The sequence below is a fragment of the Taudactylus pleione genome, unplaced genomic scaffold (genome assembly GCF_031769625.1).
Source record: "Taudactylus pleione unplaced genomic scaffold, aTauple2 ptg000113l, whole genome shotgun sequence".
Taxonomy (NCBI): Eukaryota; Metazoa; Chordata; class Amphibia; order Anura; family Myobatrachidae; genus Taudactylus; species Taudactylus pleione.
Window position 1 is genome coordinate 7656801 of NW_028284515.1, and position 25024 is coordinate 7681824.

Consider the following 25024-nt stretch of genomic DNA (forward strand, 5'->3'; position numbering starts at 1 on the left):
CTTAACAGCAGGATGATTACTAGATCTGTTACCACAGGGTGTTTCACTCACTATTGGCCCCCCAATTTTTTCTCATAAATTTTTAAAGTATTTGACGTAATTTAGTGAAAATAATGTTCCAGTTGTTTCTAGTTTTTTTTTTTTTTTTTTCCGCCAGATACTGAATGGTGAATTTTGCCGGCAGTTTCTGACCTGCAAACTGATAAATTGTCTTTGGCGTGCCTTTATCGACTCAGATGAATGTAGACGCCACCGTACACAACACCACTGTCAGGTGCTGGAATACCTAATGACTAGTAGTGGTGGCTCTAGAGGTGGGGCTACAGCACAGTCCAAAATTCAAATAGGGAAACCTCAGCAACTGCCATCCTCACTGGCTTCCGTATTTGAAATTTGGACTGCGCTGCTGACTAGGGAGGTGAACAGCTGGCCTGAGTGCTAATGGTGAACACTTTCAATACTTTTCCTTGTGTTTCTCATAGACCAGGGTATGTATGCATACCTCCCAACATGACCCTCTCCAGGAGGGACACAATACTCTGGTCCTGGACTTCCCTGGTAAGAGGCGGGGCTGCAGCGCAGTTCAAAATTCAAATAGGGGAGTCGCACCCACTGTCATTTCACACGCTGCCAAACATCACTGGCTGCGACTCACTGGCAGTTGGTGTGACTCCCCTATTTGAATTTTGGACTGTACTGTAGCCCCACCTCTGGAGCCTCCACCAGTCATAACTTACCAGGGAAGTCCAGGACCAGAGCATTGTGTCCCTCCTGGAGAGGGTCATGTTGGGAGGTGACTAAATTACATCAGTTACAAAAACTTTGCGGCTAACAGCAGGTGAGACACCCTGTAGCTCAGCGTATTAATGTGACTGAACAGATATCTTTGTATGCATTTAGATTTACAGCATGTCTTCTTTATTAGCAGCAGTTATTTACAATATTTGGACTTTGGATTGTATGAACTTTATTGTGAGCAGATTTTTATTTATTTTTTTTAACATCAATTTGGGAACTGCAATTTATATTCCTCTGTCCAATGTAGCATTACTACAGTTCCTCATATGTGAAAGTGTAACAAGCTGTTCCTCTTATACGTTCTGTGTAGTAATTGCCTGGAATGAGGCTTCACAAACCAAAGAAATGTATTATCTTTTTATATTTGTTTAGTACTAAGTAAGTTTGGCTTAATATAAAGTTTGTGTCTTCTGCTCCCCTTCTGCACAGGTTGGGATGTCTAGATACGGCGCTGCATCAACAAGTAAAGGTACGATTTACCTCTTTTTTAAATATTGGGGTTTGTTTTTTTTTCATATTAATTTTTTTAACAGGAATACTAGTTGGGATTAGAAATGTTGGTTTTCTGTTCGCACAGTTGACAAATACTCAAATAGCGACTACTGCTGGCAGAGTCTGGATGATCGCACCTACAAATGTATAGCATCCTGTTGATTCTGATAGTGTCCCTTCATGTGAAAGTGCTTCTTTATCCGGCAGTTATAACATAACCTATGAACATAAAGAGGAAGCTGCTCAAAACATTTTGACAATAGTCTTCAGATGCATGAAACAGAGTGGTCATACTAAACAAAAAAATAAAGGGGCTTGTCCCCCAGCACACTAAATTGTACCTGCAACAATAAATAAACTATATGGTAATAGAAATTCAGAGATTTGTTGCATGCATGTGCAAATACATGGTAAGCCACCAGGCCGACTTATCTGATAACTGCCGGTCCCTACACTGCATAACCGTACCCACTCTGGGCCATGTAAAAGTCTGTTGTAAGGCCGCATTATAAAGGTACATACAGAAATACATCCAAATCGAGAGCCAGCTTACCTGGGACATTAGCACTGTAAGAACCAGCATGCTCTTCAAATGCTGGTTCCATCTATGCATCTCAAAACAGCAAAAATAACACAGTGGAAGCTGCTCAAATGTTTTGAGAGGCATAGATGGAACCAGCATTTGGAGGGCATGCTGGTTCTTACAGTGCTAATTTGATGTCTCAGGGGTGATTCCCATGTAAGCTGGGTCTCAGTTCTTTGATATTAAAAAGGCCATGTGCTAAATTCACTAACTGGTGGTTTTCTGGTGGTGTTACTTTTCCGTTGGTTTTGCAACTCGCAGATTTACTAAGGTCAAAATCGCTGAAAAGCCACACTTTAGCATAGACTATTATGCGCCATCAATGTTTTAGGCCATGCAAAGTATAGAATGTAATGGAAACCCCTGATTTATCATGCAATGGTTTTAAAAATCGCACAGTAAACCATCCCAGAATCTAATGACTAGGCACAGACCGATGTGATTGCTTTAAACAGGTAAATGAATTGATTTTGACAGGCAAGATTGAAAGACCGGGCGATCATCCAATTGGACTGTGAAGGATTATGATTCCTCTCACCAGACATCACGGGACTCCGAAATGAACAAACAAAATATAAAAAAAAACATAAATTAAAACGGACACACAATCGCACCACACTCACACAAACAAAAAAACACAGGGATATAATAAAAAAAAAAAGCTAGCCTATAAGGAACATACACCTCAGTCAACACATATACAGAGCAAAAAACAAGACTACTTTTAAATAAAACCTCCCCATAATTACCAATTATTTTATATCCGTCTCCTACTACTTTTTTCTTATTCCAAAATGTAGTAAATTAATTTTTGTCCTCCAAATTCTACACACAATACCTCATAATGACAACGTGTAAAAATTTTTTTGTAGATTTCTGCTAATTTAATAATAGAAAAAAAACCTAAGATATCACATGTACATAAGTATTCACAGCCTTTGCTCAATACTTTGTTGATTCACCTTTGGCAGCAATTACAGCCTCAAGTCTTTTTGAATATGATGCCACAAGCTTGACACACCTATCTTTGGGCAGTTTCACCCATTCCTCTTTTCAGTACCGCAGTACCTCTCAAGCTCCATCAGGTTGGATGGGAAGCGTCAGTGCACAGCTATCTTCAGATCTATCCAGATATGTTCAATCGGATTCAAGTCTGGGCTCTGGCTGGGCCACTCAAGGACATTCAGAGTTGTCCTGAAGACACTCCTTTGGCTGTGTGCTACGGGTAGTTGTCCTGCTGAAAGATAAACCGTTGCCCCAGTCTGAGGTCAAGAGCGCTCTGGAGCAGGTTTTCATCCAGGATGTCTCTGTACATGGCTGCATTCATCTTTCCCTCTATCCTGACTAGTCTTCCAGTTCCTGCTGCTGAAAAACATCCCCACAGCATGATGCTGCCACCACCATGCTTCACTGTAGGGATGGTATTGGCCTGGTGATGAGTGGTGCCTGGTTTCCTCCAAACAGAACGCCTGGCATTCATGCCGAAGAGTTCAATCATTGTCTCCTCAGGCCAGAGAATTTTGTTTCTCATGGTCTGAGAGTCCTTCGAGTGCATTTTGGCAAACTCCAGGCGGGCTGCCATGTGCTTTTTACTAAGGAGTGGCTTCCGTCTGGCCACTCTACCATACAGGCCTGATTGGTGGATTGCTGCAGAGATGGTTGTCCTTCTGGAAGGTTCTCCTCTCTCCACAAAGGAATGCTGTAGCTCTGACGAGTGACCATCGGGTTCTTGGTCACCTCCCTGACTAGGGCCCTTCTCCCCCAATCGCTCAGTTTAAACAGCCGCCCAACTCTAGGAAGAGTCCTGGTGGTTCCGAACTTCTTCCATTTACGGATAATGGAGGCCACTGTGCTCATTGGGACCTTCAAAGCAGCAGATATTTTTCTGTACCCTTCCCCAGATTTGTGTCTCGAGACAATCCTGTCTCAGAGGTCTACAGACAATTCCTTGGACTTCATGCTTGGTTTGGGCTCTGACATGCATTGTCAAGTGTGGGACTTTTTATAATTTTATATAGACAGGTGTATGCCTTTCAAAATCATGTCCAATCAACTGAATTTACCACAGGTGAACTCCAATTAAGCTGTAGGAGCATCTCAAGGATGATCAGTGGAAACAGGATGCACCTGAGCTCAATTTTGAGCTTCATGGCAAAGGCTGTGAATACTTATGTACATGCGATTTCTTAGTAGTTTATTTTTTTTTTTATTTTTTTTTTAAATTAGCAAAAATCTCAATGTTTTACAGGATGTCATTATGGGGTATTGTGTGTGTGTGTGAATTTTGAGGACAAAAATGAATTTATTCCATTTTGAAATAAGGCTGTAACATAACAAAATGTGGAAAAAGTGAAGCGTTGTGAATACTTCCCGAATGCACTGCAAATGGCAATTTCAATAACAAATAAAAGAGCACCGTTAAATGAATGAGTTGAATAGTGCCTAATACACAGCGGTTTGGATAGAAACTGCCGCCATATAGAACACAACATGGCTGGTTGTCACATCTAATCCAACAGAGGATTAGGTTTACACATCAAAAAAAGCCCTTTAGTTAAAACTAGCTATTAAAAACCGCCATCAATACGCAGCTGCTTCCGGCGGTTTTAAACTACACCAAAACTGCCGCATAGTAAATTTAACCCCATGTGCACATTGAAGGCTGGAGGTGTGCTGTACACAATGCACAAAACCGTAAGAGGTTTAGGTCTTCTATTCAGTTAATTACCGTATTGCTGTTGCTAAACTAACTATACCTAATTTCCCTGCCTGGGCACCTTTACCTTGAGTTGAAACAGTCCATGGAGGAAATATAATTAACTGTGATTTGCCAGAATTGCAGATTTTGTGATATTGGCCAGGAGATTTCAAGCAGCATTTATTTATTTTTTAAATACTCCTCACATACTTCCATTTATGTTGTGTGTGGCACAAAACATTACTCTTGCTGCCAGGGTTGAGTCATTGGGCCTCATTCAGAGAAGTATGCGAATAGCATTGCATCTGTGGACGCAGCTGCTATTCAAAAGTATGGAAATGTCGCAGCCGCCGGAAGATGTATTGAGATGTCCACCTGCGACTCTGCGAATCCAGGCATCTGCGTACATAGACACACAGTGATAGCAAAATATGCGTTATAGCGTGTACTCGCACTACAGGCAGTGAGTGACTGTTTTTAAAATATTAGCGGGTCCTGCGGGAAGCGCGGTGTGCGCGCCACAGTAGCTGACCCAATGACATCCTCAGCATCCCCTCGAGTCCCCAACCGATCACCGCTGGCATCAGCGTCTCCTCATTCAATCGCCTCCTGAGACCTCGTGATGCCGCCGGGCGCTCTCTCCTCCTGGATCTCTTTGTGCTCAACTGAAGAAATGGAATATAGTGGGGATGTGGAGTGCACCATTTGCAGGGTGCAGGTAAAGGATGCTTGCCTGCGCTGCCAAATTTAGAACAGGCCGCGTAGTGCTGTTCTAATACAAATGTATTTGTTTCTTTGATCACTGAGGAATTTTAAAAGCAGTGGGGGAAAATAAGTGGTGGGTATACCAAACTAGTGTATACCACCCCACTTCGAGCACTAAAGTCCTAAAAAGATTATCCACTCAGGAGGAGTCACGTTGAATTCTATGGGGATGCAATCATGAAATGCTAAGGTCTGGGCCATCTCCTGAACATGAGCCTGCAGCAAGGCTGGGGAGAGTCCATCTCGATCAGCAGGCTGCCCAAGGATGAATGTCACCTGCCTGTTTATGAGAAGGACACCCATCACTGCTGTCTACCCTTGCTCCCTCATTGCCCTCCAGCACTTTGGCAACTGCTCTCTGCACTTACCCCTCCCTAGCCTTACTCCCCTTTAGGGACTTGCAGTCAGGGGAGGTAGAGCCTCCCCTGTCATACTCCCTCCCCTATAATACTCCATGTCATGCTCCAGAGTTTTGGTATAAAACTGTTTTTATACATGTGTGCCTCCACAGCCATTGACCTCACCGCACGTCACTGCTCCCCTCTTCCCCAACTTCTCCCCTGCCTTTACCCCAACTCTACCTTGACAGCTGCTTGCCCTTAACCCCCTTTACCCCAACTGCTGCCTGCCCTCATCCCCCATTAATATGTGATGGGACCCAGAAACAGTGCAGTAGGACCCCAATTTTTTAAAGTGAGGGGGTACCTGGGACCCACCCACTTTTGTCGCTCAGCAAGATCACTGTACCCAGCATCCATTACAGATCATTCGTTTGTTGCAGTCCTGCGTACAGGATCGCAGTCACAGGTAGCGACATGCCTGCATTTTTTACGTAACTCTGTTACCTCACCCAAATGCTGCCGGCCTGTCAATCATACCGAGCGTACTAGGTGGCAGCGGGCGACTACGGTAAAGCAGTTTTACACATGTGCATTGAGAATAAAGCCATGGGCCCTGATTCAGAGCCGGACGCTCTGACAGAGCGCTCGCTCTGAATCAGGGCCGGGCTATTTTTTATTTTTTTTAGAACGGCCTCCTGGCTGTGACCACCCACAGCTATAGCGAGCGGCCAGGAAGATGGTCGCGATGGTCAAGACCATCGCGACCATCGGGCTTGCGACGAGACCCTTGTGGTAGGGTCTCGTTGCCGCAAGCCCCAGAGAGATTTCGGCTCTAACAGAGCCGAAATCTCTCCCACTGACATCACTCATGTCAGTGGGGCCGCCCCCAAACGGAGGCGTTCACATGGGAACGCCTCCGTTTGGGCAGCCACTCCCCCGGCCCGCCCACCAAAGGAGGCGTGCTGTCACGCTCTGGGCCACCATCGACCCGGTTGCGAGTGCTCAGCGCTTGCGACCGGGTCTGAATCAGGCCCACGGTACGATCTGTACCACCAACGACTTGAAAGATATCGTTCAAACACTTCTTTCAGTGAGTCATCCTGCCCCATCTCTTAACAGAGGAAGTTGACTATATCGTCCAAGTTGGCCTGCATGCATGGACGATTAAATATATCGTTATCGTTTATGTGGGAACTTGCATCGTTGGTCGATCGTTCACTGCTTAAAAATGAACGATTTATCGTTGAACGATATTATTGTTCATGAAAATCGTCCCGTGTGTGCAGCATTAGATGTATGTGTAGTTTACTGATCGCTGAAATGCAAAAACGGCAGCGTAGCATACCTCTCTGAATCAGGCCGATTGTCTTTGCTGACTGACCAAGGAACTAGTTTGATCTCTATTTGCAGTCAGTGTGTCTGAGGTCTTTTTTTGTGTGTGGATTGGGACAGGTCGATGTTGGCCCAGTGCGCATGCGCACGACTGAGGCGGCTCCGTTGTGCGCATGTGCGAGACCCGGATTGCGACGGGCAAGCCGTCGCTCCGGGTCTCGCTACAAAGGGGGCGTGCTGTCTATGGTGAGTGACAGCAAGCCCCCTTTGGTGGGCGTGCCTGACCACGACTACCGTGATGTCAGTGAGGCCTGATAGAGCCGAAAGCACTCCAGGGCTTGCGGCAACGAGACCCTACCACAAGGGTCTCGTCGCAAGCCCGATGGTCGCGATGGTCTTGACCATCGCGACCATCTTCCTGGCAGCTCGCTATAGCTGTGGGTGGTCACCCACAGCTATACGAGCGGCCAGGAGGCCGCTCAAAAAATGAAGGACGGCCCTGATTTAGAGCGAGCGCACTGTCAGAGCGTTCAGCTCTGAATCAGGGCCAGAGTCCTCTGTTGTCCTCTTTGTGATGGTATTGTAAAAAAAAAAAAAAATTAATTTTGATTACCCTGTGCTTGTTGCCTAGGCGATATCGCCAGATCGTAGTGAATTAAGAGGCTGAATATTCAGCCCCAAAAAATAATTGCATCCAGCATGTTGGTATTGAGTCCACTAGAAAAACATTTATCGCTAACTAGTTGCTCTCTTAGTTCATTTCTACAAATGTGATCTGTGTCAATGGCCCTGAAATCCTCACAGCAAGTTCCTGGTATGTTTGCACATGTGAGTGATGTATGGTATGCTGATCTAGTGACCAGGGGCATGGATCACATTAGTATGACTCTTCTTGTCTCTGCAGGGGATACAGATGCTGCAAAGACCTCAGATGATATCAGTCTGAGCCTTGGCCAGAGCTATAGTTTGTGCAAAGAAGGAAGTGAAGACCAAGGTAAAACGAAACAGTCCTTGTATTAAAGACTCCCTGGCTGTTGCGGTTTTGTTTCCACCTTTGGTTGGACTTCTACAGCTTGTTGCATGCTAAAATGCTCATTTTGTACTAGCTTTCAAGAGTAGCCCTCTCGTCCTAGGCAACCATCGGCCCCTAAGTATGGCTGATCCACAGCTGCCATGATGTTTAGCAAATTGAGCATCCTGGTGGATATAACTCCACAACAGCTGGAACACCAATGCCCTGCTTCACCCTGCCGTAGCCTTTAGGCAATTGAATGCTGCAAATATAGAAGCCTGGCGAATAGGCCTTTCTCGCTTCTAACAGTACATTGAATGCATTGGTCTTACACATTGCTTCTATAGCTGCGTAGTATACAGTTATTTTGAATGTCTTGCTGCATGAATATTTTATTTCTTAGTGTCAATAGATTTTGCTTCTTTCCTCTGCAAAATACACTGCACAGATTGTACAAATTCTTGTGTTATGGGACTTTTTGCTTTGCGCCCCCCCCCCCCCCCCCCCCCCCCAAAAAAAGAGGAGCTCATAAACTTTTATATACCTACCTACTATTTTAATGCATTTTGTGATTGTATGTTGATCATATCTGCAGTGCAAACCATGTGAAAGACAACACAATGTTACTTCATTCTGCTGTGACATGTGCACATGTTGTTCATCTGAATGCTTACAGCTGTGGAATGCCCCATTCTAAAATGACCTTGAACCAAATTTTTATTTTGCAATAGGCAAAACCGCGAGTCTCAAGAGAAGCAAAGTACAAATATTTGCAAAACAAACACATCACATGCTAATTCATTTTGTGGTTATAGTATTCTGTCCATAATACTAAAGTACCTCCATGGTCACTAGAGGGCGGCATAAGCATCTAAATGTGTCAGCTTTAGTTTGGCTCATGGTACAAACTTATAGCAACATCTGGAATACGTAAGGTTATTGAGATAAACTAAGTAAAAACTCAATTATATGGTAATTTATTTCAGACAATATTGAAATCCTAATTGATTTTGATTGGGTGGAAAAAGTACAGTAGGCCCCTGCTTCTCGGCGTTCCGCTAATCCATCTCTTCTCGTTGTGCAATATGTTCTTTATTTTCGCTGCATGTCTCGTTACTTCAGCATCTTTTCTGCGTTACGGGTGGACGTTGAATAAGGGTGCTATTACAGTACAGCACTTTACAGAATTGCAATGGCATCTGTTGGAGATAATTTGTGTATACGTATATACCACTTAAGATAAGCAATGTGTACACTCTATTCATTTTATTAGTGTAAGTTTATCTGCAATTGAAAATTGCAATCTACCGTTTCTCAGCGGGAGTCTGGAACTTAGCTTGCTGAATGCGTGGGGCATCCTGTGCATTGGTCTCTAATGCAAATAATTAATATAACTCACTGCTGAACACAGAAGGCATAAACAGTTTGGGTTTTATATCTGAAAACAATTTAAAACAATGTTTCTTAATTTATGTGCCTACTTCTAACTCATCCACTAATAGTATTGTACAGTCATTATGGGTTTGTCGTCTTTGTACAATATTAAACTAATTGGCTATATTGGGGCTTTCAGTGTTTACACTAGTAAAATATTCTGAAGCCATTTAGGTATGCTGACAGTTTGTCGACATTCAGCCGGTTGACATTCAGAATGTCAACAGCCAAACTGTTGACATTATTAGTTTACCTGTGGTTAGCTTTTGGCTTAGAGTAAAAGTGAACGGGAAATCCCAGTATCGACTTTGTGTGTCGACATTGTAAATGTTGACAAAATATACCACACTTTTTTTTTTTTTTTTTAATTATTTTGAATTTTATCATATCAAGGTTACTTTTCTTTTTAGTTGGTTTAATCTCTGCAGTCTGTTTGTGTATGTATATATAATACCCATAGATTTAGAATTGAGGTCTGGTTGGGTTTGTTAGGAATATTTAAATTTACATCTGTTTGCCATTTAGAGATTTTTATATTGATCATATCTGTTCTATTTATGTCCTGGTGTCCAGTATCGTATGATCATAATGAATATCAGTTGTACGGTACTTACTGCTGTAGTATGTAAGTGTCTGCTATTTCTGCTGGGTCAGATTTGTCCTGTTCAAATTTTAATTGTCTAGAATGGTCTAATGGTATAAAGGTTTGTCAAACTGACCAACCAAGGTCTTACTGCGTGTGGCCAGTTTGAAAAGAAGGTAAGTTAGGATGACTGATTCCGGTAACCTCTCCTAGGGCCTGATTCAGAGATGCACGCCAATCCCGTCGCGACCATGGTTCTTTACACAGTGGATTTGCAAAAATGCTAATGACTCTGCCGCCGTCTTTTGCCCACCTCCGGCGTCTCACATCTTCCTCTTCCGTACAACAGTGGAAACATCGGTCGCTCATCAAACCTCTGAGCAAACCTATGCTATCTCAGAATGAGCATCTCGCCTAGGGCGCAGGGGTCTCTCCAGCTGCAAATGAATTTGCAGGGGCCTATTAGAGCACGCCCAGAAAACTGTCCCAAGACACGTCTGCATTTTTTACCTCCCTCCCTCCCCCCAAAATCACTTTGCCTATAAATTCTCTGTGACCTCCACTGCCTCCGACAGACACTGCGTTCATCTCTGAATCAGGCCTATAATACATTATTCTTTTATCTCTATTTTGACCTGTATTGTTATCTTTTTATTTATAAAGCAACAAACCGGCTCCACAACACCATACAACACAGGACGTAAGCACAAGATGTTATAAACCAGGACCTAATTTAACATATATACATGATTACATGAGTGCCGTACTCAGATTACATACAGTAATTACATGTAAAATCCAAATATGGTTCTTAAAATATATCTTAATGTGTGGTCAAATTCTAGTTTAAAATTGCTGTTTGCTTAACTCTTTTTAATATTTCTTCTACAGATTTGACTGTGGATCATAAGCTGTTCCGTCTGGTCTCCAATGACTCCTTTGTCTCCATCCAGCCTTCAATATCGTCTGGAGGCAAGGACCTAAATAGGGACTTCAGTGACAAAGGTTCAATTGCAACACATAGTCACCATCACCATGTGGATCTATCACTGTCTAATGCCTGTGACACAGAAATGGCTTCACTCGTTCCATTGCATTCGCACTCATACAGGAAAGACCATAGACCAAGAGGTGTCCCAAGGACTTCAAGCTCTGCTGTTGCTTTTCCAGACACTTCCCTCACAGACTTTACACTCTATCAACAAAGGCGCGGGCTGGATCCTGTTAGTGAACTTGAAGCTTCCAAACCACATTCTGGGTCCAAAGATTCTCTCGTAGATAATGCTTGTGCTTCAGGGATTTTTCAGTTAGACTGTCTCAAAAGCAAAGGAGCCCAGCAGCTTTCAAGGAATGATAGTGTGAAACATATGAAGTCTGACAAAAGCATGGATAGTTTAAGGAGCCTTAGCACGAGGAGCAGTGGCTCCACAGAAAGCTACTGCAGTGGGACAGACCGGGACACAAACAGCACCATTAGCAGCTACAAAAGTGAACAGACAAGTTCAACTCATGTGGAGAGTATCTTATCTGAACACGAGGATGCGAGTGGTGTAAAGAGAGGCCTTTGTAGTGACCCAGAGGAGGAGCATAGTTCAGCTACTGATAAAAGGACTAGTAGTGTTCGGACCGCTGTAGAAAGAAATTCAGCTCAGAAAACCAAGGATGCTAACACATCTGACGATGTACAAAGTCCAAGGGGACTTAGCTCGTCGGCATCTGAAGAAGCAAACAAGAACCCCCATGCAAATGAACTAACTGCGCAAGCTGACTGGTTACCTGGAAAGCTTTCAGTAAGTCATGACGACCCGGGTGAGAAACCAGTGATTTTAGTAGATTTAAGATCCTTTAAAGAAACGGGTATTAAGCATCGGGATAGCGACGTACGACCCAAATCATCCAGTTTAATACACAGGACATCCTCTTCTCATAAATCGTGTAGGAGGCGGACAGGTAAAAAAAGAGCCAGCAGTTTTGACGCCAGTAGACACAAAGAATACGTCTCGTTTCAAGGCATAGCTGATACCAAACCTCACAGCACTGGGTTTTGTCATGACGAGGATTCTAGCGACCAAAGCGACTTGAGCAGGACCTCAAGTGTGCAGTCGGCCCATCGTTTCAGCAGCGATAGCTCTTCCAGCACTACTTCTCATTCATGCCAGTCTCCTGAGGCCAGATACACTGCTCTAAGAACAAAATATCACATCAAAGAGAGAGGAGCAGAAACACATCGAACTCGCTTAGGTTGTGAAGGAACTAGTAAGAAGCGTTCAAACCGCAGAACTTCCAGTGGAAGTGGCACAAAAAGCCGTGGCAGGGTGTTAAGCCTGGACAGTGGCACTGTAGTTAGCTTGGGCGATCCTAACAGACTGGCAGCCCCTGAAAGTATCAAACCATTAACCACTTCAAAGTCCGATCTAGAGGCCAAAGAGGGGGAAGTTCTAGATCAGCTGTCATTACTAGGGCGGGCTTCACAGTTAGAATCTGTAACACGTTCAAGGAATAGTTTACCCAGCCAGGTTACATTTCAAGATGTAGAAGAGAGAGAATCCGCTGTTGGAGGTATGTAACAAATTGTAATTTATTAAGGTTTTTTAGTGTATCTGCTTTATCCAGACGCATGAGCATAAAAGTTGTTAGTGCATTAGTTTTTTATGTCCCTTACTAGGCAGAGCTAATCACCTGGGCAGCATTTTCAATTTCTGGTAATGTTAAAAAGCATGAGGACATTTATTAAGATTATATCCGCTATTCATCTGATGCAGGATGCAATATCTGCTGGTAGCAAAACTTTCAGACTTCTTTAAAATCATTTGAGCCTACTATAATTAATAAAAAAAAGGAGTTTGTTTTCTACATTGCACTTATGTGATATTCTTTAATCATGATGTGTTGCAGGTTTCTCGAGGGAAAACTTCTTTTGTGCTTGCATAATTATGCATGGATTTAGATGTTGTTTTGCCTGCATGCTCCATAATCTGCTGGGTTTTTTCCCCGCTCTCGCTTTCAGAACACACATACTAATTTGGAAGATGTCGGGAGTAGATTTAACGGAAGTTTTGCCCTTGCAGCAGGCACAGTTAGTCATACTGCCACAGAGTAGTGCGTGTGAAATATATGCGCTAAACTTCAGCTTTATACCCATTGCTCAGCTAAAAGCGAGATGTCGTGCAACAGTTTTAAAATGGAATGGACGTTCCTTCAAGTAACAAGAAGCCAACTGGAGATCAGGCAAATCACAGGACTTGTGAGCTGCGCCTTTCCCAGTTTTTAGATCAGGAATGTCATTTTCTCTGTATTCATTTGAACGTCCAGTGAACGGTTGGATGACCTGCTTGAGGAAAAAAGCAAATGCTACATTTTTAGCGAATTGTTAAATGAACAAACAGCATATCTGCAAGCTGTGCATATAAACGCTCTTCTAATCCCTGCTCGTCGAGCAGTGTTTGCTAGGTCTTTCTATAACCTGCCCCGGAAATGCATGGCACTTTCAGAAAAATCTGTAACACATTTAAAGGTAGACACAATGTTCCTGATTTTTGCTTTGAAATGTGTTTTATTTGTTTATATGGCACCAACATAATCTTGAATTCTGACTTCATTCCTGTCTCTGGTCGCATGCGTGGTCTGTGTCCTAACTCAGTCGTGTTTGTCACTGTTTGCTATCTTTTGATTTTTGTGTACTTCAAAAGGCTTCAATGTGATTGATCTAATTCCTCAGGGTGTGTGATATGTCCCAAGTGTCGTGTATGCTGCAGTTTGACATGTTGTGTATTACTTGTTTAATTTGCTGTTTGCATACCTGATTTCCTGTCTTCTAGACCAGTAAACGTAATATTAAATATTCAGCCAACTTGCCTTTCACGTATAATGCTTTATGTTAACATTGCATTTTTGTCCTATGGATTTCACTTCAGAATTCATGTAATCCTTGAAATTCTTCCATTTTTTTCCCCCATATCTATCGGCTCTGATGCCAGCTTTTTTCCAGTATTTATTTCAAAATATAACAGCCAATGCAATGTCTGACCTATTGCTCTGTTGTCCCAGATCTATGCTAGTGTGTAAGGAATTGGTTGTGCACGACCCGCTTTCACTGTCTGAAAACGTCTTTAACCCTGCATCAGCGCACCTCTGGGACTCCCAGGTTCGGGCGCAGTGCGCCTGACAGGCACCTGTTATAAAATCGTCATTAGCACCTAATTAACTAAATTCGAACGCTCTTAAAGTGATCAGTGACCTTCGTTAGGATGTACAAAGAGAGAATATATGGAAATCAGATTTACAAAACCACATTTATTAACCTTAAAGCAAGTAAAACAACAAATACTAAATTTTAAGAGGCGCAGTGTACCTAAGAGGCCACCCTGGGCAAACCTACGTATTCCCGCAAAATACCCACAACCTTGGTAATTTTCCTTCATAAAATGAGCAAAATACACAATTGTGAGAAAATAAAAAATACGTACCTTCTAAACTTGGACGAGTTCGGGCGCAATGAGCCTGAGAGGCCAGGAAGGGCACTACTGCACTCCACGCAGGCGGCGGGAATACTGACTAGGGGGTTTCAAACAGCACCTAGAGATAGGAAGGTACTAGGTGAGGCAGGCACCAGTGCCCCCTTGCGGCGGAGAGGTGAGTGAGAACATCTTTGTGGCGCCTGTCAGGCCAGCTGCGCCTGACGCAGGGTTAAAGGACATCCAAACCTATTCTTGCTTTAGAAACCTCCTAGTACTTTGTAAAGGGCTGCTTTTATAAATAGAACTTTCTCATTTTATATTTTATTGGAAAGCATTCTGTAATTTCTTTCATATATTAATTTGGTCACTGGGTGGTTTTGTTTTCCCGAAGAAAATGTGATCTTGTATTCTGCATGCCAGATTTTCTATGATGATGATTTATGCTTACATGAGTTGCTGATAATCAAAATACTTAAATTACCTTAAAATACTACTAGGTGTGTACGAGTGTCTGCCTATGTTCTGCTAAGTAGGGTCCATGTTCATGAGAAAATTTGTAGGTGCTAATACGCGCAGACAGACCTACACAGACATATATTAGCAAATTAAATTTGTTTAGGGATGCACTAAAAGTGGCAGCATGCAAGAGTCCTGCTGTCAGAATCATCAGCATCTGCAGGACTCTATTCAACAAGGGGACATTTTCATGGGCAATAGTCTCAGACTGAAAGTTTGCATTTCAAGGCAGTGTAAATGTATGCGTTCCGTAACCTTGCACACTCCTTTCTAACACACACTATTTGATGGCTACAAACCACTTTGGAGGTTTAAGAGCACACAATGGACCCAATGAAGAGTTGACCATAACGCGGCTGCAGATGCTCCCTCTTTGCTTTCATAGGGGGTGGGGGGGAGGGAAAGCATATATTTTCACCCATGTACTGGGTTTATGAATTTTTGTAGGCTGACTGACCTTTTCTGAATAGTTTGTGCAAAAGATGTCTGAAGACAGCTTTATTTACTCTACCGGCCAGCTCTGCACAGCCCGCAGTTGTGCTGACACTGCCTTGTTGAACTTTCCTTATGAGAGAACACCCCTTATAGCCCAGTTATGATCACAGTCCCACCTGAGACTGAGGAGGCGTGTCATTTACTTGGCCCTCTTCCTGCCTATAGATTGGCTACAACGCTCTCCACACGACTTCTGGGGAAACCTAGAACAACCAGGCGTGATCCCGGCAATATGTTGGTATAAGCATGCACTTTTTACACTGTTTATATAATCTTATTTAATGCATGTTTTGATAAATATGGAAATTACCAGGGAAACAGTCATTTACCTACATATGCACAGATAAAATCCTACAACCAAATGGGGACTGTAAATGAATTTGTAATTATATGTAGGTTATAGATATATACTGTGCTTCTCAAAGCAGTATGTATTAGTTTGTGTACACAAATTATAAACTTAATTCGCACACCTGGTAGCCATTATAATCACTCATATATGCAGAATACATAGACTGATATGTTAATGTCTGATTAATTGGGATAATTGTATGGTGTGGCACAGAGCAGTCCCTTCAAGTGCTCTAATGCCAGATGGCTCCTGGGAATATGTTAGTTGTATTTCAGTTTGTGCACAATAAAGCTATAAGCACTTGTTCTATTAGGCTTTTGTTTGCTTTCCTTTTCACCTATCCAACAGCCTCTATCATGTCTCTGGAAGTTTTCATTAAAGAGTTACTACTTTCTATTTTCATTGGAAAGAACTCCAATTCTTTACCTATCATTTTCAGTTTCCTCATTCAGGGGCTGATGAAAAGTTGAACATATGCCTGTTAGAGGGGCGTATCTTGGGTGTTTTCATACTGCGTACGTTTCGGATTTGAGAGCATGCAAGTATGGAATACTCTCATTAGGATCATACACTTACCACTGAAGAGACGTAATGTGACATTCTCACATAAGTGAAGTTCAGTGAGGGAGTGTTGACAGAACTGTGGACTGTGCAGAGTTGGAAATAAGCCTTAATACGTGTTTTCCAGGCATCTCTTTTTGCACCTTGTAAAGGGCAGGTGAAAGTACTTACTGATGAGGATCACTGGTAACAAAGCCAAGCGTACTGGTCGGAAGATGGTGCACCTCAAGATCCCAAAACTTTGTATTTGGGCGAATGTATGCCTTTTTCCTCGTGCATGCACTGTTGGTACACATACACACAGTTTCTCCCCACACTGCGTCAGGCAGATTCTGTGCAGTGATGCCCTTTTGTGGTCAATTCAAGGGTGGAGAATAGTTTTACTGATCGGCCCAACCAAGTTGCCTTACCCCTGGAATCTTTTGAGTTCTGGATTCTATGCGGCATCGGCAGTTACACAAAGTATAGATTGACTGTATTTTAATTTGTACACTTGGCACAAACACAAAGGGGGCGATTCAATTGTTATAGACCTCCCCTGCTGGGCATCTATACGAATAGGCGCCAAATACAGCAATTCAATTGTTTCTCCGTTCAGACTCCTAAAGCTGCTGGGGGACACATTCCTTCTCGTAGCCTGCTGAGGTGTGAGAAGAAATGTCTAAAGTCCATTTTTCTGGGGTGCTTTGATGGCTGTTTGGGCTCCCTAACCACTTCTTTCAATGGGTTTAGCCGCTGTGCGTGGTCAAACCCGGTGCTTGTGGCCACGATAACTACTACTGGGCACCTGAACGGGGAAACAATTGAATTGCTCTATTTTTAGTTACTATTTAATGTAGCCAGTCTATGAATTAGGTCAAGATTACCAGCAGACCCTTGTTCACTACTGTTTCCCAATCCTTTTTTTTTTTTTCTCTGCACACTGTTCTCTTTATAACCACCACAACAGAGCTGATACTCCTCATGGCCAATGTGACTTAATGGCCTTACTACTCTGGCCATTACATATTGCAGGGAAGTTATTCTATTCATGTACAACATTAGTGGACTCTCTCACTCTTGGGGTATAGGGATTTCCTCTTGGTCAGTACTCATCTGTTACGTACTCTTCCCACTGTGTTGTAGCCGGGTTGCTGACAGCACCAGGCTCCTTATATCTGGACATGGAATTGCTTGTGCCACCAGTCTCCTGTACCGGCACTTGGAGCGGCTTGTTCCACCAGTCTCCTATATTGGCACCTGGAATGGCTTTGTTCTGGGTATGTGTGGTCCTGCTGCTGCAACACCACCTGCTTGGTTTGTGCGAATTCCCCACTAGCCTTTTACTATGGCCCAGTGCTGCGTTTAGAAGCTGGCAAAGGGCTTGCATTTGGCAACACTGGGCTCAACCGCAGGACAGCCTAAGAATTAAATAGCGGTTTGCCTTATTCTTGTGGTCACAGGATACAAGCAATTTCTAGCAGCTTGAAGCAAGAATATGTTTATTCCAGTAAAATGTCTTTAAAAGACGCTGAGCCTGATTCACTATGGATCCCTTTCAGGCTTATACGCATGCAACTGCGTTGCTAATATCAGCAGTTATTTAAATGTTTGCATTGCGATCGCAGGTTGACATAAGGACGCCCACTTCTCCTTACTCACATCCGTATACTTTAATAGAGAAACAATTAGTAACATTGGACAGTTAGGGAAGCCCAGACCTTACTCAGGAATTGCTTACTTCAGCACACGCAATGAGACCTCAGGTGGCATCTGGTATCGCAGTGGCTAATTTATGCACGCCCATGCATTGGCGTTGAAATGCACTGGCACGCCTGCGTTCACCCGACCCCCCCCTCGTCACTACCCCCAAAACGGCACTTCTTGTGAATCACTCTGCCATGGGTCTGCGTATCCTCTGCAATTGCAGTCCCGAGCGCAGTGGCTAGTTCGTATGCGATGCGTACGCAACAATCAGCCGATTGCATGCGTATAAGCAACTGCATTCCTTGTTGAATCAGACCTGTATCCCTAGGGAAAGTTACTAGGAATATCCACACACAAGATGTTCAAAAGTAAAATGTAATGCTATTCTCAAGATGGTCAAGAGAATGCACAAAAATAAGGCTCAGTTAGCTCCTTTTATTCAATTTCAGTATACATTACAGCAAGGTGTAATTCAGCCCCGTGTTCTTTTAGCCAATTCAAAGGGATGCATGAACTGTGCACAAGTATCCTCATTGGGTGGATTAATCGTGTAAGCAGTGGTCAGAGTTGAGTGTTCTCCTGTCTGTGCATTAGGATGCCTGGTGAGAGAGCACAATTCTTGGCCACTTGAAGTCTAGAAAGTGGGGCTGTCCTCAGTCTACCTAAAAACAATACTTCCAGGAGAACTGCTTTAGGCTGCTCCCTTTGCCCTACATGCTGCCTCCAGATTCTAGGCAGCAAGACTCTTGGGCTGCAGTATTCTTGCTCCCAAGGCAGGAACCATCAGGGCTCCGGTGTAGCAGTTAGTTGGCTGCACTGTCTGCTCTTTCACCACCTTCTGAATTAATCCAAACTCGGGAGGCTGCTTGCAAAGTTCACTGTTCTGGACCTGGGGGCTGCTGCTACAGCCTCCCCACTGGACCACCAAGGATAAGACATACTTAACTTCGATTTCATGCAATATATTCAAAATAAATACCAAGCATTTAATTTACAATGTGCCTGGGTTTTTTACTATTGCACTGCAACCCAAGGATCTGGCTTTCCTGATTGTAGTGTTCAAAACATTTAAATACAGATAGCTATAGATATAATATACACACAGCTTTTTAATTTTTTTATTTTACAACAGTATCACCCTGTGGCCAGTACATCACATTAGTCCTGGCGCAAAGTGCTGGGACTGGTGCATCAGGTGCTCTGCGGCACAGAGTTCCTTACGCCCACCACTGGGTGGAAGCTATCCGTGCTCTGTAGACTAGGACCTAAATTTCCCGGCCTGGAGTGCCTTCACATGTTTACAATTCAATGCAGCAACTGCTGGGTGTAATATAGTGCTGTGGCATATAGTTTTAAAGATTTGTACAGTTTTGAATGGGGTGCATAGCACCTATAATTGGAAATGGTGCTGCAGCATGGAGCATTAACACTCTCCGTGCCATAGCAGCCTTCTTATCCTCATGCAGTGGGTCCGTAGCTGCAGCTAGTCTTGTAAATCAGAGCAACAAACACAGGGCCTGTATCAGCAAGGAACGCACTGATGCAGATGCACGCAGTCTGTCGATTATTTAGCTTTGCGTAGGCATTTGCAGAGGCTGCGCAAACCCAGAGCAGAGTGATTGACAGGAAGTGCCATTTCTGGGTAGTAACGGGGGGTGGTCGGGCATACGCAGGCCTACCTGTGCGTTTGGATGGAGTTTCAGGGGCATGCATAATTAAGCCTTTGTGGCAGTGGACACAGCCTGAGGTCTAATTGCACACTGGAAGTCTTGCGATGTCTGTAGGAGGGTCAGAACAACCACTATTGTGCTTATGGGTCCGATGGTTCTCGATGTTACTGATGTTTCCGCTGTCTTTCCAGGTATAGAGGACACAAGTAAAGGAAAATGGGTGGTATTATGTAGTGCTGGGCGTCTACTTGTTCTGCTGCGACTACCGTGCGTGTGCATTCATTAGCATATTCCCGCAGCGACCGATTGCGTGCGTCCGCATCTGTCCGTTCCTTTGTGAATCAGGCCCACAATCCTTATCTGGGAGACACCTCTTATAGGAGACTGTGCTGTCTGCTGGGGAAATTGAAACGGAGAATAGTCTTAGTAAATAATTTTGCAAAGAACCACATTGACAGCTCTCATAGTTTTGTATTCTATTGTGTTTGCTAAAAGCAAACAGCAATAAAAGCCATGGTCTAAACTCATTGTTGTCGCTGCTTTTTCATAGGATTCTAGTATCCAGTGTTTTGCCACCATTAAGGTTGTGGGGTGCGTGGCCCACAGTAAGATGTAAAACCACTGATTGGTGCTTACCCTACAGCCATGGCCAAAAGTTAAGTTTTGAGAATGACACAAGTATTGGTTTTCACAAACTTTGCTGCTTCAGTGTTTTTAGGCCAGGGCCGGATTAAGGTGTGAGGGGAGCCCTGGGGCAACAACTTTATGTGGGCCCCTATCAATATAATTGTATATATTTATATATACACAGGGCTGGCTCTAAGGGTGTTCAACATGAGTGGTCGAACAGGGGCGCCACCCTTAGAGGGCGCACCCTTCTCCAGCATCCCGATTTCGGCAGGACAGTACTGTCCCGCTGTTCCACACGCGGGCCGAAGTGGTCTGCAGGTGGCCAAATTGGGGGGTTGGGGACCCCCCACCGCCGCGGCGGTGCCGGGACCTCAGAGACTGAATGGATGCTGTGCACATGTGCGTGGCATCCATTCAGTGCCGAGAGATGGCTGGGGGAGGCCGCCAGCCTGACGTTGTTTGGATAACATGTAAGGAGGCGTGGACTATGGAAATTAGGCCACGCCCCCAATTTTGGTCGCACATCGCTTGCGATAAAGACTGCACAGCACTCTGCCGGCACAGGGCGCTATTAGCCCTGGAGCTGGCACTGTATATATACACATACATGCACATACACCACACACACACACATTTATACACTTACACATACATTCACACAGAAAAACACTTGTATACACCACACATGCATGTGTCACATACATTACTTACATACATACACACGCACACACGCACACACACACACACACACCTTGCACCATCTGCACTGCATGTTGTGGATGGGGAGGAAACCTGGCAGGAAGGCACCGTTAAGCTCCGCCCCCTCTCTGCTTTGGCCGCGATTCGCGGGTCAATCGGAAAGGGCGGAGCCAAACGACACAATTGTAATAGAATTGCATCATGCTGGCTCCGCCTCCAGACGATTGACCCGCGAATCGCGACATTTTGCCGCAAGGTGGGTGGGGCTTAATAACGGTGCCTGCTCTTGTGCTGCTGTGTGGGGGCCCCTTAGGTGTGAGAGCCCCAGGACTGTTGCCTCTCCAGGCCCCCCCCCCTCTATAATCCGGCCCTGTTTTAGACCCACAAATTCTGACAAACTCCAAACATTGATTAGGCAAGAATGGGCGGCCATCAGTCAGTATGTGGCCCAGAAGTTGATTGACAGCATGACATGGCGAATTGCAGAGGTCTTGAAACAGAAGAGCCAACACTGCAAGCATTGACTCTTTGCATAAACTTTATGTAATTGTCAATAAAAGCCTTTTTCACTTATGAAATGCTTATTTATTTATTACCAATTTTACTTCAGTATACCATAGTAACATCTGACAAAAAGGTCTAAAAACACTGAAGCAGCAAACTTTGTGAAAACCAATACTTTTCTCAAAACTTTTGGCCATGGCTGTAGTCTGCCACTCAAGAGAGAGAACGTACTAACCATTCAGCTTCTAACGGACATGCTGTGTTTGATAGGAGTTGATTGGTTGGTACTTAATCTCTCACCACTTTGTCTCTCCAAGGTTTGATACTTCTCTTCTAAAAAACAAAACAAAAAAAAACAAGTGTAGAGAAGCCCATCAAGCAGTTCTGGATACATGCACTTTTTTCAAAGACGGTTCTATTTAAGTCGTCCTGCTTGTATCTCACGGCTACAAAAATAACTTCCCTAATTTTTTGCAGAACAGGATAATTAACAAAAAAAATTTTATATCCTCTTTTAGGGCTAAACAATAAGCAAAGCAACCTTGCAATAAGGTGTAATACAGCTACAGTGACCATTACATTTTTAGTATTAATCGCAGAATTAAAAGCGTGTTCACCCCTATCTGCATTATTGCTCTTTTCACATGTTATTAAACACATGAAATAACACAGATTATGACTTTATTCCCACAATTGCTTTCTAAAACCTTATAGTTGAATTGACAATGTTAAAACACAGCACACCCTACTTCTCAAGCAGTAAATGTGTGCGATTTAAAAATTAAGAACAGTGCATCGCTAAATCATGTGTTAGATTCAGGTTTGTGCCCATTTTCTCAGCACATATGTCAACACTTAGAATCTGTGGAGTGGATATCACAGCTTTCAGGCCTTTCCACCATGCAAACATGTCCTGGAATCATCCACCTTTTGTGACCAATTTAAGCAGAAAAGACTGGCACTGAGCTTACCCTGTAGGAGTGTTCGATCAGACACATAATGGTATGAAGCCCTTCATAATTAAGAGGCAATTGCTCGGGTATAGCCAGGGTCTAGCGTATTTGTAATCCACCACGTTTTTTTTTTTTTTTTTTTTTTATATGGTGTAAAAGTTCAGTTTCATTACCAGTGCAGAATTGTACTGTTTTCAAATTTGTTTTTCGATATTACCCTATTTGTATTTTTTTTTTTTTGGCATCTTGCAATTTGTAATTGTGAGTTAGCCAGCAGCCAGATCTCTTCCCTTTTATATTTCCCCCACCCCTGTAGAGAGATTACTTTGGACGTGATCATTGAGCAGGTGTATAATCTGGTAACTGCCACACCACACTGAGGGCCTGATGCTGAGTCTGCTGCAATGCTAATGTTCTCGCAAATGGTTAATGTTTATCTACTGCGCATCCATCTAAGTAGCTGGAAAGTTGCACATCGTATGCATACCACGGTGTGTATGTACAGTCGCAGTAGTGATTGAGACACGTGCTTTCAGAAATGTGCTGGGAGGTGGCTATTTTGATGCATTGAGATGTACAGTCTTATGGATGTGTTATGGCCGTGTTTCATAACCGGTTGCAAACTTATTTGCTTAATCACTTTCATTGGAGGCTATTTCTACTTCAGGGTCCATAGGGGGTCCACAGGGTTGACCTTGGGGGTATAGCTGGATCTGGATCCACGGGCACCACGCAGTTAAAGCTTTGCTGCTCCCAGGATGCACTTGGGTCCGTCCTCCTCTATACCCCGCCCCGGCCACAGGCACCTCAGTTTTAGTTGGTGCCCGGCCGGAGTCGGGTCACCCTGTCGCAGTGGGGCTGCAGGAGCAGCCCCTAAAGCTTTATTTTAAAAGAGAAATTTTTTATTTTTTTCTACTTTTTTTACACTGTTAGAGCGGCAGCATCAGACTGTCCTTTAGGACGTCCACGCTGCCGCTCCTTCTCCCCGCTGGCGCCGCGACGCCAGTACAGCTCTGGGGATCGCGGCGGGACCCCAGAGCCTGTACTAGCCGGGCTCTGGGGACTCCCTTGACTGCTGCCAGACGCGACGGGGATCAGGTAAGACGCGGGTCGCCGCGTGCGGCGGCCCGCGGATACTTCAATGCAGTCAGGAGCCTCCGGTCTCTGGGGACAGACCGGAGGCGCTAGCGGCGGTGGCGGGCTCCCCCTCAATTGAGGAATACCCCGCGTGTCCGCTAGACCACCAGGGTATCAGGCTGGTAGCGGGACCGGCAACCCGGGGGTTAATTGCTAGCCAGGGGAGGCAGCCTTCCCTGTCTAGCGGCTCCTCCCCTCAGCTCAGCGCGCCTTTCAACTAGGAGTCTGGCGTCGCTGAGCTGCTCTTATCTCTCGGCCACTCCTCCTCTGAGGTCTCCGGCGGCCATCTTTACTGGCACATCGCAGACTCCCAGGCGGTATCAAGTGGACCGGTCCCCCTGTGTACCTCTCCCCTGATAAAGGACAGTGTACACAGCGCTATAGCCCTCCCAGACACTGAATCTGGGCGGTTGATTGTAGCGGAAGGTGCAGTGAGTATAACTTTTCTGCATTGTATGTGACTATTGCTAGTGCTGCCTGTCTGTGACTTATTCTCCTTACTGTCAGCTTATAACTATCCCTTTCCTTCTCCTACGGCCCGGCAGGTGTGTGGGGGAAGGGCGTTTTTCTGAGACCCTCACTTATATAAAACACGTATTTGTGGGGTCAGTCACATACTGTTGTGTGCTACACAGTACCATATCTGGGCTGTTGTGTCACATACTGGTGAGTGCGCGGGTGTTAAAACCGTAATTCCTCTGGTGATACCTATTTCTTGTGATTTACGGTATCATGTCTGATGAGGAGACTGAGCGCTCTGTGGCTCCTGTGCTATTTTCCTGCAGACGTTGTGCTGCTGGAGTTGATGGGGAGGACTTATCTCAGGATGGTCTGTGCGGGCGGTGCCAGCTGGTACCGGACCCCTCCAACCCCCCTGTATCACAGGACCCTCCTTGGGCGATGTTTTCACAGGTGCTGGCGTCTATTGCGGACCGGTTATCGGTCCCATCAGCGGTCCCTTCTAGGGCGTTACCGCAGCCCACCATCCCCCATTCCCCGAGGGTTCCACACGTTGCGGTCTTCCCCCGGGGCCCAGACTGTGGGTCCTTACTCGGGACTGCCTGTGTATGTGCAGTCTTCCCCAGGGACGCGTCAGTCTGTAGTGCCTTTGCAGAGTTTTGCTCCGACGGCTCCTCCGCCTTGGGTGGATGTTCTATCCAGCTCCGTACAGAGTCTGGCGGCTTCATCCTCGGCGTTTCAGTCCATGTTGCAAGGTGATGTGCCACCAAGGGTGTCTAAACGTCCGGTTGTGAGTTCACTAGCTGCGCAGTTGTCGGACTCGGAAGTGTCCTCAGATGATGGAGAAATCCATGAGGACTCTGACTC

At 44.6% G+C, this 25024-nt stretch overlaps 1 protein-coding gene across 6 annotated transcripts in view; it reads left to right on the forward strand.

Annotated features, from left to right (window-relative positions):
* PCNX1 (pecanex 1) overlaps window positions 1–25024 on the forward strand; it is a 127252-nt gene that overhangs the window by 32805 nt on the left and 69423 nt on the right. For 5 of the 6 annotated variants that reach the window (XM_088471221.1, XM_088471222.1, XM_088471223.1 and 2 more), the window contains exons 4-6: window positions 1228–1267; window positions 7914–8003; window positions 10930–12597. In XM_088471221.1, the coding sequence (XP_088327347.1) occupies window positions 1228–1267; window positions 7914–8003; window positions 10930–12597 (1798 nt within the window). The remainder of the gene's footprint in view (window positions 1–1227; window positions 1268–7913; window positions 8004–10929; window positions 12598–25024) is intronic. The other variant, XM_088471224.1, reaches the window with a different exon arrangement.